This window comes from Halichoerus grypus, chromosome 11 (assembly GCF_964656455.1).
Source record: "Halichoerus grypus chromosome 11, mHalGry1.hap1.1, whole genome shotgun sequence".
Taxonomy (NCBI): Eukaryota; Metazoa; Chordata; class Mammalia; order Carnivora; family Phocidae; genus Halichoerus; species Halichoerus grypus.
In genome coordinates, this window is record NC_135722.1 from 105746825 (window position 1) to 105759519 (window position 12695).

Sequence of the window (12695 nt, forward strand, 5' to 3'; positions counted from 1 at the left end):
TTTATTTTTATTTTTTTAAAGATTTTATTTATTTGACAGAGAGAGACACAGCGAGAGAGGGAACACAAGCAGGGGGAGTGGGAGAGGGAGAAGCAGGCTTCCCGCAGAGCAGGGAGACCGACATGGGGCTCGATCCCAGGACCCTGGGATCATGACCTGAGCCGAAGGCAGACGCTTAATGACTGAGCCACCCAGGCGCCCCAATCATGTAGGTATTTTAAAGAGAGAACTTTTTATAGTATACCATGCAAATGTATTCTTAATTAGATCTTTGCATCATTACTATTATAGTTTCAACTACTATCTAAATTCCAAAGCTTGGCCTCCACAGGTATATAATTTAATGAGTGAAAAAAAAGGAAGTTATTTATGCTAATGTTTATAGAAAATTAAACAAAACCTTTTCAATCATTTTTAGTCAATCAGATAAATCTTATATATTTTCAAAATCTTACACAGTTTCAAAATAGAGGTTTCCAAAAATAAACCCCACATGCATGAATTATATATAATTCACAGCAAATAAAACTATCAAAGCAAAAGAATAAGAAATTCAGTAATTCACTCACTTTTTCATGAGACATTTTTGAAATTCAACAGGAGTTAGACACCGTATCAGGCCCTGAAAACATACTGGTCAGTAAGACATTAATTTCAAGGTATTCAAAATTCAGTAAGGGAGGCAGGCCAATGCACAATTCTGTGTGACAAGGGATATAAAAAAAAGTTTAAAAAGCCAGAGACAGTAACTAACGTTTAAGGACATTTTGGAGATCAACAGAAAAAAAACAGTACAGGGGAAAAGCAGGGCAAAACACAAGCAATACACATACACAGAAATTATACAAGTGAAATAAATGAATAATGTTCAGTAACAGAATTGAAGAAAGATAAATTCAAATGGTAACACATTTCTCACTGATTTTTTTTTTCAAGTAAATGGGCAAAGACAGACAAGGCCAGTGGGACAATGACTGTGACCTCTCCGTAGGATAGTTTGGTAAAATGTATCAAAAGCTTTTAAAATGTGTCACAGTCCCAAAGTCATTAGAAGAAATTAAGCCAATATCCCTCGTGAACACAGAAATAAAGATCCTTAACAAAGTATCAGCAAACAAAATCCTGCCATAGATAAAACACATCATGACTAAGTTTATCATAGGAATTTAAGGTTGGTTCAACACTTAAAAAAAAATCAACATATCAACAGAACAACTATATGTTCACCTTAATAGTTGAAATAAGAAAGGATCTGACAAAATTTTCACCATCTATTTCGATAAACACACCAACCCACCTAGGAACAGAATGGAACTTTCCCATCCTGATAAAAGCATTTACAAAAAAACCTATAGCTAACATCAGATGTAAAAGATTGAAAGTTTTCCCTCTCACAGATCAGGAGCAGAACAATGATGGCCACTCCCACCACTGCCCTTTCAACATACAGTATAATTAAGAAAATGAAATAAAAGACACACAGATTGGAAAAAAGAAACGAAACCATCTTTCTTCACAAACTCCATGACCATCTACAGAGAAAATACCAAAGATCTCCAAAAATAAAGCCACTAGAACTAATAGGTCAGTTTAGAATGACTGGCTTACAAAAATAAACAGTATTTCTATATACTGGCAACAAAGAATTATAAAATTATATTTTAAAAGTACAATTTATAATAGCATTGAAAACTATGAAGTAGTAAGAGATGAATCTAACAAAAAATGTGCAAGATATGCATACTTAAAATTATAAAACCATGCTACAAGCTTTTAAGGCCTAAATAAATGCAAAGATATGCCATATTCCTCAATCAGAAGACTCAAAATATCAATACTCCCCAAATAGATTTATAGATTTCAATGCAATCTCAATGACAATACCAATTAACCAACTGATTCAAAAACTTATATGGAAATGCAGTGGGCCAAAAGAACCAAAACAATTTTTTTTTTTAAATATCAATTTGGAAGAATTGTACTACCTAATTCGAGTTTACCATGAAGCTAATGAGGATGGGTGTTACTAGTCAAAGGATGGCTATAAAAACGAAAGTGAGTCAAAGAGACCTACACATACACTGTCAACCGTGGACAAAGGGTCAAGGTTACGGAAAGGAGAAAACACTACTTAACAAAGGCACGGGTTCAACTGGACATCCATTAAAATAAAAAAAAAGAAGAAGAAGAAGAAACCTTAACCCTTCCCTCACACCATACACAAATATTAAGCGAAAATAAACCCTAGCCTTAAATTTAAGTACTAAAACTATAAAAGTTCTCAAGGAAAAGATAGGAGAAAATCTTTGTGCCCTTAGGTTAACCACAGATTTATCAGACACCACACAAAGTATATCAATTCTGTAAGAAAAAGTGATAAATCACACTTCAAAAACAAGATCAGTATCCCTGTTCTTGATCAATCAAGTCAGAATACCTAGGCTCAAATTCCAACTATGCCAGTAACAAGCTGTGCGCCTCACTATCTTATTGTCTCTGTGTCTTAGCTGCTTTTTCCTTCTACCTGTACAACGAGATAGTACCTACCTCACAGGGGGTTATTCAAAAACCAAATGAGATAATGTTCAGAAAATGCCTGGTTACACATTAAGCACTCAGTAACAATGTTTGCTACCTTTCCAAGATTTTTATTTAGTTACTTAAACACCTATCCAAGTTTCAAAGTTTAAAATTTAGATTATTCTAAGACTAGTTCGAATTTTATTAAACACTGTATAAAAAAATAAGGGCTCAGCTTCATTTTTTATTCAATTCGCTTTAAAGAAATGATTAAGGCATACAAAACAGGAAGAGACCTAGGGAAGGGGAGGAGAAACACATTTACTGTGCACCTACAAGTACTCCAGAAAACAGGTGCTTTATCTGAATTATCTCTTTTATTTCTCCTGGCAGGTAGCTACAGAGAAACAAAGGATCTACATGAAACTTTTAATAAACCTTCATAAGTGGCTTTTAAAAAGGAATGCTGGCTTTCTATTTAAGATACTGGGTTGGTGCCCAAAAGCAAATGTCTCATTAAAAGTAAAATTCATGCTTAGGGAGATTAAATCATTGTAAGGAACATTTATAACGATTTAAATCAGAAAGTAGTATGTTAAGAATCACAGTGAAGGATCCTCACACCATAAACCATAGAACCCCATCACCTGCCTTCCTTAACACTATAACCATGACTCCAGCCAATTTTTAAAACATGCCTCAGAAGAATGGCAAAGGAGAAGATTAAATTTGTCAGCCTTCTTAGCGTTCCCAAAGTTATGAACAATGAGAATTCTCAGGCACCTAGTCCATCTTTAAATATGGAGAAGGAGGGGAGAGTTCACTGCAAAGAAAGTCATCCTACAAATTTTCCTAGTCTTTATTTCCCCCATATTTCCCCCAAGGCCACACAAGCAGCATAGGGTAAGAAATGGTGGGAAATAACAGAAGACCCTTCACTGGGGGTAAACTTACCTGTACTGCTTTGTTATCTTGAAGGTCCAACCCAAATACATTGTGCCGCTTCACTGTAAAGAAATCAGCATCGTGTCCATCCTCCTCCTCCTCATCTCTGTCCAAAAACTGCCCAGGAGCTTCCTTGGACTCCCCAGTGCTAGGGACAGATGGAGGCTGAGGCTCTTTTGCTTTTGCCAGTTTCTCTTCCATTTCTTCCTCATCTTCCTTCTCTTCTTCCTCTTCATCACTGATCCCATTAGCCAGTGTGTATTCTGTCCCTTCTGGTCTTTTCCCACCTTTCTGAAGGATGGACATTTTCTCATTGAAGTAGGCTCTAAATTCTTCCACTTCATCATTGGTGAGGGAAGGAGCCCTTGGTTCAATTACTTTATTATCTTGGCTCACCACCAATTCTTTGGTGGGTTGTTTCTGCATTTTCTGAAGAAATCTTACCCGTGGTGCCACAGCAAGACCAAGAGACCTTAAATATGAGCAAATGAAAATAGTTATCTCAGTACACTGATGATGTGCTTATGTTATTATGCAACAGTTAAGATTGGATTTCTATTTTGGGAGCTTTTTTTAAAGAAAACACTCCTCTGAGATACAACTCAATCTTGACAGGTTAGATCATCCAAAAGGCAAGCCAAAAAATACAGAACACCTGTCAGAAAACATTAGAAATGCCCCATTTTTCATTAAGAGGTTAACAAGGTATAAAATAAAGAGCACGAGACCAGAAACAAGGAAACAGCTCAGGTACTAAATCTGCCTATGTTCAGTTTACCTCTCTCAGCCTCAGCTTCCACAAAGATGGGGTAAGAGTACCTACCAGGCCCATCTCACAGCTGTTCTAACAATCTGACTTGCTAAGTGAAAACACTTTGCGAAACATAAACACTAAAGCTGAAAAAGACATGGACATGGAAAAAGACGTGAAAGGACAGAACAGTTCTCTCCAAAGAATAAATGCGAGTTATCACTGTCCACTCCTCTTAGACACTTAATATGACATAATCACTTCTACAAAAATAGGATTTCTAAACAAGAGATCAAAAAAGAAAAGAAAAATTATTTTCTCTTTCTAAGATCAAGATTCACTTTATGATCAGGTCTTTCCCAGCTCCTAAGTTCTGACTAACGGATTGGAAATAAACTCGTAAAGCCAGCCCTGCTATGATAAACAGCTAACATTATGACATGGATCCACTGCCTGTTTCCTATGAGACAAGATTCAAGAAACTGAGAGGTGCCGTGGTAAAAGCATAGACTCAGAAATGGGACTGTTGAGGTTCAAATCCTGACTGTCACCCACTAGCCATGTGACCAAAGGATGTTACTTAACCTCTATTCCTCAGTTCTCTTATTTGCAAAATAGCATGATCAGTATCGACATTAAAGGGTTGTTTTAAGAGTAAAACGAGTTCATAGATGCCATGCACTTAAAATACTGCCCGGCACATACGCGGCCAGTACTGAGCACTTGCCATTATTACTGTTATGGGGACCACACGGTGGGATCACAAACTCACATCCACCAGAATGTCTCTCTCAGTGTATTACAATTGTATTTATGTGTCCCCCTCAGCTACTAAAACTTGGAGCTCCTTTAAGGTAGGAGTACATACATCTATAATTTTAACATCTAGCACAATGAACTATACATATTAGCTGTTCAAAACGTGTTTCTTTAGGAAAATAATTTTTAAAAACATTTATTATATCCTACATGTCTAACACTGCTTTAGGAATTTATAGGTCAAGGAAATTACATGTCTAAACATCCACAAAAATTAAGCAACACCACATTAAACTGTACCCATTATTTAGGCTCTGCCTTCCCTAAACATCACCAATAAAAAGCAAAGGTCTTCAACTGTGAACAGATGAGATTTCCTGGCATTTGCAGCAACAAAATGTCCCATAAATATGACCCTCCAGTGTTAAAGCCCTCTGCCTCCCCTGTTTGCTAATACCTCAATAAGTCAATCAGAAAACCAGGACAGAACTTCTTTGTAGAGTACAAAAAAGGAGCCAATAACATAAACCATGAATTGTATTCAGAAGTGGTGAGATTAGTAACTACTACATAAACAGGTAAGTGACAAAAACAGATTATATCCATGGAATGCAGTTTTCCATCAATTACCTACACAGTCAGGAGCCTCACGCTGTTATCTAACCATCTGAATCATTCTAAAATGTTACAACTGACAAATTACCTGTTATACTAAACTCACAATCTAATGTGAAGAGCAGAAAACAGCAGTTCTCCCAGATACGAGTTTTTATCAGACTCCATTTACAGGTAAAGGCATTCAAATTCCTGGAGAGCAGGACAAATATACAGACCTTGCCTTGAAAATACGTATTTCATCACAGACTGGGAAATTTTATGCTGACATTCAATACATGATTAACCTCAAGGGTGCTTCTATAGGATTTTGTCAATGCTTTTCCCACAGGTAGAACCCCACTGAAAAATGAGCATCCCTCCTTTATAGCTGAAAGGGTTAAGAAAAAAAGTCCTTCAAATACTAAGCCAAAACAAAACCAAGAGTTCCTTTTCTATGTAATAGTAACCTCAGGTACTAAACAGGGACATTTTGCCATGGTCACTGTGAGTACCTATAAGAAACACCAAGACATAAAAAATATTCAGGTAATAAGCAAGCAGTTAATGGGGATCAACCTAAAATAAGGGAAGAAATGACAAGGAAACTTATTTCAAAAGTATAAAAAAAGAACGGTCTACAGTGTTCCAGGACAGCATTCCAAAGAACAAAAGGACTGCAGACATTTAAAGATTTCCAACAATGCCCATCAACTGTTCTCCATCTCTTTTAAGACAAAGCTACATGAAACTTCCAGTGTAACTTTCAGAAATTTTCACTTACAAGTAAGAAACTTCTGTATGATGGCAAGAAATTAATACTCACCTATTTTCTAGTTTACATAATCTTTTTCTTTCCAGATCTTTAACAGATCTTTTAAGGTAAGGCAGAGCAGTTTCAACGAGGCCTCTCAGAGAGCCAGATTTCAGACAAATGAGCTCTAATTTTGAGGATTCACAATCAGAACTGTAATATGAATACTTACAAGGCATATTCAGGTATAGGTAACTTGCTCACATCAAATATTTCTTTATCCTTCATCAGATACACGGAGCGTATATAGGAGACAAAACACTGTAAAAATAAGTAGTTTAAATGCATGATATATAACAGTCAGGAATGGAAAATAAATTTAAACCAGATAAAAGAAAATTAACCAAAGGGATAAATTCAACAGTAGTTAAAAATCTTAAAAAATAGTTGAGCTTATCTCCTTCCCACAAAAAAAAAAAAAAAAAAACCCTACCTTTTTAGAACTGTGATATTAGATAAGACTTTAAATTTGTTTTCATCAAACCAAATCAACATAGAATATCACCTCAAAAAACTATTCTAGAAGTTAGTATCATTCTGTTGCAGTAGGGTATCATGGGGGGAAAACGAAGGCTTTGGGATCATACAGATGACAATCTGAGCTCCTTATCTTACTAGCTGAGCAAATCTCTTGGGTTTCTGCCAGTTTCCTCATCTATCAGAGATCATAGCACCTTCTACTTCAAGTGTTATGGGAGAAACTAACCAAAAAACTGCATCTAGAGTACCTGGGCATATCTTCTGGAATACAGTAAATACCAATAAATACTAGCTATTAATAGTAATTATTTTAGTAGTCAAAGGGTATGTTTTCCAACAAAATAAAATGTTACTGTATTTAAATCAAGCTTAATAAAATCATGACAGAAAAAAGTTTATTTCTAAAGCCTTCCCTTTTATATTATCATGTCAATTAATTTGTCATCATCATCTTGTGCTATTTTTCTTCGGTGTTTAAAAAGAAAAAAGGTATCTTTATACCAAGAACTATATAAACCAAAAAGTAAACATGATCCTGATCCTTTGTCAGTCTTAACATAGTCAGGCAACAAAGATGATGAAACACATCTAAGCAAGCATTATTTTAAAAATAATTTTTATAAAGTATATATAATTCCCATTTCTGTATCTCCTGAACTTCACATTTGCTCTAACTTTATACTAACCCTTCCTTCAAACCATTTTCCCTGTCTCCATAGGCATGAAAAACAATGAATGGCTCCAGTTCAAGGATAATTTTTTCCCCTACAGTTGTTCACACACACACAAAAAATCACCCCGTTGCCTATCATTTTTGTTCTATCCAGATTACAATCAAAGGCTAGAAAATCACTTCTATTAAACTAGATAGCTTGCTGCTTCTGGCACCGCGGTTAGCCATTCTGCTAAACCATGCGTAACACCCAATAAATCACATCATTTATTTCAATGTGCATTCTATAATCTTTGTTCTGGAAGGCTCATTTGTTGTATGCACAAACCAGTGAAACATCCTTCCAATGTTCCTTATCACCTGATTCATAATTGAATGACCTCTTAGGTATGCAGTAAGTCACAATATTTCAGAATTCATGTATAATATTTTTAAATGTGCATACTATTTCCAAAGCTGTTAAAAGAAAGAGTTAACTCCTAGCTTAAAGTATGTCTACTGGACAAAATATGCACACAAATGTTTTCATGTTGAAAAATTAAGAAAAAAATTTTTTTCCTTTAAAGGCCCTTTTCATTAGGTTTCAGGTGAAGTGAGCTGCTAGAAATTCAACTTTGCACAGTTCCATATTTGATTTTCTGATGTATCATGGAAGTTCTGAAGAAAGTCACACATGGATTTCAGTCTCAGGCCTGCTACTTAAAACCTTATGTGACCCTGGACAATTTTTAATTTTCTCAATCTATTATTTACTCCTGTATAAAATCATCGCTACCACCTCTCTCACGGGTTGTTGGGAAGATGAAGTTAAGAGCATATCAAACCGCCATGTACCAGAGTCACATCATGACTAAGTGCTTAACACCAAGTAAGCATTCAAATTTTAGCTTTCATCACTCATGTTATTTTAAGCACAGTGAGGCTAACTTGATAAAATACAACATAAGTTAATTTTTAAAAAGAAATATAAGATCTGCTTTTAAATAAAACTTCCTTCCTGAGAATATCCAGTTTCCAAACCGTAACATAAAAGCCTTACTACTGACCGTTTTTCTGCTCAGACTCCTTATCTACTTAGGATGCTCTTTCCACATCTCCTCTTACTTCTTTCCCCTCACTTCATCTATCTGCTGAAATAGAATACAACTTCTGAATCCTAACTCTCTTAACTCACTGCTGATATGTTATGGGAGATGCAGAGATAGAGATCCTATGTAGATCTCATAACCTGAATGAAAGTAAAAGCATGGTGAAAAGAGCTTTATAACTGGGACTCAAATATCTGTCCATTTAAAAACTGGGTAGCTGTAAGCACAACACAAAACGATTTCCCTTCTTCCTTTCCTAAAGCATCTACTGCTGGGCACTCTAAGAACTAACAAGTAAGTTTAACTGAAAGTGAGAATTCTTTGTATTTGCTAATCAAAAGGATTTTTAAGTCAAAAGAGTAATTTGGGAACATTAAGTCATATTTATAGACGAAAATTTCATTCCTAAAGACAATTTAGGAAAGGTGCTACGCTTTCTAGAAATTTAACCTAATATTAAGAAATTACAGTAAGTTTGCTAAAGAAGCACAGAGCTGACTGACAGTTTCCCGGGTTACTCTAAGAAATACATAATCTTTTTAAAAGTTAAAGAATATGATAAAGTTATCTGCGAATTGCACTACTTGAATATCTGAAGCATAACCACGAAACCTAGAAGTAATAGAAAACGAATTTTAACTTTATTATATGGTCCATTCCAACTAAGGTATCCAATCTACCAATGACTTACCCTTTGAGCTCTTTCTTTTAAATCTTGATCTTGTGCTAAAAATGATTCCAATTTTTTCTGGATGTCGGTAAGTTTTTCTGGGTTGATTCTTTGTAACAAAAAAAAAGGTTAAACTAGGACATCTCAATTTTAGAAACTGAAGATAGCATATAGCATTTTCCTATTTTTCTCAGTATTTTTTTTTTAAGATTTTATTTATTTATTTGACAGAGAGAGACACAGCGAGAGAGGGAACACAAGCAGGGGGAGTGGGAGAGGGAGAAGCAGGTTTCCCTGCCGAACAGGGAGCCCAATGTGGGGCTTGATCTCAGGACCCTGGGATCATGACCTGAGCCGAAAGCAGATGCCTAAGGACTGAGCCACCCAGGCGCCCCACTGTATTTTTAAATCTGTAACATTATTTTTAAATATTTTTAAATCTGTAACATTATTTCTCATCGAGGAGCCAGAGTAGACTGAAATTACACCAGACATAAATTTGATTCTCACATATTATACATAATGCAGGGGGGGAAAGATCAAGATCAGAAATCTTTTCTCAACACCCCATCCTGAGTGAAAAATACTAAGGTTAACATCCAATTATCATTGGTTACTTCTTACATCCATGAAGTTGGAAAATAGCCCCTCATGGGAGATCTACTGCCATGAAATAAAATATATGAAATCTAATGTCATTTTTGTAAATACTTCCATTTTCAGTCAAATATTATAAAACTAGTTTCAAATAATAAATAAGTAACCAAAAGACATAAATAATGTTTTCCTTACTTGGAGATTAGGCACAATAACAGAATCATTACTTAACTCCTCCAAGGGAGGCTATAGGAAAGAATGAAATTCTTTTTGGAGTCTATGTCTCACAAAAGAAATCCCACTTGTTTCCCTGAGTTTAGACTGAACTACTTTGCTTCTACAAAGCCAAGGTGGTGGTAACTGGGGATGGATAAGGTGTTCTTTACTTTCTTTTAATTATAAAATCACATATAAAATCAAAGACACAAAAGGTAGAAAACCCTCAGTGCGCTTCAACAATTAACAACTCATCGAACCCTTATCCGACCCCTCCACCCCACCCCCCACCTAAACACCCTCCAAGTTATTTCCTTCCAAGTAAAGCCACGGTGTTTCAAGGACCCCAGTGCAGGTGAAACTCTGATCCTGATCAATTCTGCTGACAATCTAAATATCTTCAACAGACAGCACAATCCTCCAAAATGGACACATAACCCTACAAATCTCATCCAAGAGGTATAATCCTCTCAACTCCCAACGCCTGTTGAAGGTAACTAGTTCTCTGTTTCATCTTATTTTCTCCATGAACAGTCTTTGAAAACTTGTTTAAAAAAAAAAAGTCACAAATCAGACAGCAGAAGACAAGAGGGAGGAGGGAATTAAGTGTACATAATTCAGCATAATAATTCTGTGCCTCTGTTCTCCTAACAATCACATCAAGACACCCAGCAGTTCTTACTTGATATCCTTCACAGGCACTTTCTTCTGGAGAAGCTGCTGCACCATCCCTTTTTCTTCTGAGGGAAGCAAAATTAATAAGGCTTCACCATCCTCTTTGTACCTAAACAAATAAAAAAAAATCTCTTCCACATCAGTGCAATCTGCATTTTATATTTTAATAGTCTGATGAATAGGTAACACAGAAGCAACCTCACCTAATTAGTAAATATTAGGAATACCATTTTTTTTAACTTCTGTGACAAGAGAAAACTAGGGCTCTGTGCATCTTTTCCAAAATTTCACCACTAATTATAATTCTGAGTGACTTTTAAGCTGTACCACAGGAGAGCCAGATCCTAAGAAACAAATCAACTAAAAAGAATTTTTCTTTTTTTTTTTTTTCTTTAAGGACAGAGGGGCAGAGGGAAATGGAGAGAGAGAATCTTAAGCAGGCTCCACGCCCAGCACAGAGCCTGACACGGGGCTCGATCTCAGGACCCTGAGATCATGACCTGAGCCGGAATCAAGAGGCAGAAGCTTAAAGGACTAAGCCACTCAGGAGCCCCTAAAAAGAATTTCTTAAATAGCTCTCTACCTATAGAAAAAAGACAATTTCCCATTCAAGCCACAAGAGAATTATAATATAATTAGTAATTTAAGAAACATGGTACCCAGTACATTAAGGAAATCAAATCATCTTTCTGGGGATTTTATACCTTGGGAGTAACCTTGTTTAATGGCATCAGTTTTAAGAAACGGATCTCTGCTCAAATGAAAACCAACCTCCAATTCACGTGCTTCTCTTCCTTTACCTAGTAAAATTCTTACTTCATGCTGTACCACCAGGACTTTCTAAGCGGGCCACAGTGCACCCACAGTTACTTGAGCTTTTTGTGCCACCTGCACACAGATCTCCCGATAACTCAGTGTCAGCCATTGTGTGCAACCAGGAAGACAAAATGGAGTTGGGGGTTTGTGGAATTTTTTTTAAAAGAAACAAAACAAAAAGTATTCTCATCAAACACTCTGTTCAGGGTTCATGCTATAATATGAGGAGCAAATTTTTATATATAAATAAATTATTTAGTGAGAAAGGTGCCAGGCCTAAACTGCGAACACCACAAAGAAATAGAAGAACAGCCCTGTCTTCAGCGATCTAACAATCTAGCTGACTAGAAAACACAAACACACACAAAAGCAAGAGATCCCACAGAACGCCCCCCGAGATGGTACACCACTAAATGTAAAAGGACTACCAGGGGCAATAAATGCCACAAACTCAGAAGTGGAAAGAGACCACTCAGGATCAGCCAGAGAAACACAAACCTGTCAGAACAGATGGAATCTGAGGAGGACCTTGAAAGTCAATACAAAAAGGGAAAAGCTAAGGTCTTCCAAAGGGGGAGAATAGCATGAACAAAGGAGTAGAAACCAGAAAATACAAGGCAAACGTAGATTAACTAAAGATAGGAGCAATGCAACGGAAGCCAGTGTAACTAAATGAACAGCAAAAAAGATTGCCAGAAAGGGACACCAGAGCCTGGTTTTGGAGGACTCTGGACGCCTGTGTCTAGAGAGCTAGAATACCACTGTACACAAGTACAATTTTATCACTGAACACTGGAGGGGAAAACTGACTGTGTAGACTTACTGTAGGCACCAGAAAGACAGAGGAGCAATTTTCACCTCGTGCTGATTTCACAACTCCACTCCCACGCACAAGGTGAAATTCCAGTGTAATATCTTTACAGAAATATCTGTATGTATACATGCGTACACACAGAGAAAAGTATGAAATAAAACCTATCGAAAGTGCTAAAAGTTCTCTTTAATTCATAAATTTAACAAAATTTTAAGGGGCCACTAAATGCCAGGCACTAAAACTGCCATAGTTCTGGCTGTCACAGAGCTCACAGACTACTAGG

The 12695-nt window shown here is 36.3% G+C and overlaps 1 protein-coding gene across 1 annotated transcript in view; it reads right to left on the reverse strand.

Annotated features, from left to right (window-relative positions):
* Positions 1-12695, reverse strand: part of DDX10 (DEAD-box helicase 10) — a 261518-nt gene that overhangs the window by 209270 nt on the left and 39553 nt on the right. Inside the window, exons 10-13 of the mRNA XM_036076368.2 lie at positions 10790-10891; positions 9316-9403; positions 6556-6644; positions 3475-3937 (exon numbers count right to left, since the gene is read on the reverse strand). Of these exons, the coding sequence (XP_035932261.2) occupies positions 3475-3937; positions 6556-6644; positions 9316-9403; positions 10790-10891 (742 nt within the window). The remainder of the gene's footprint in view (positions 1-3474; positions 3938-6555; positions 6645-9315; positions 9404-10789; positions 10892-12695) is intronic.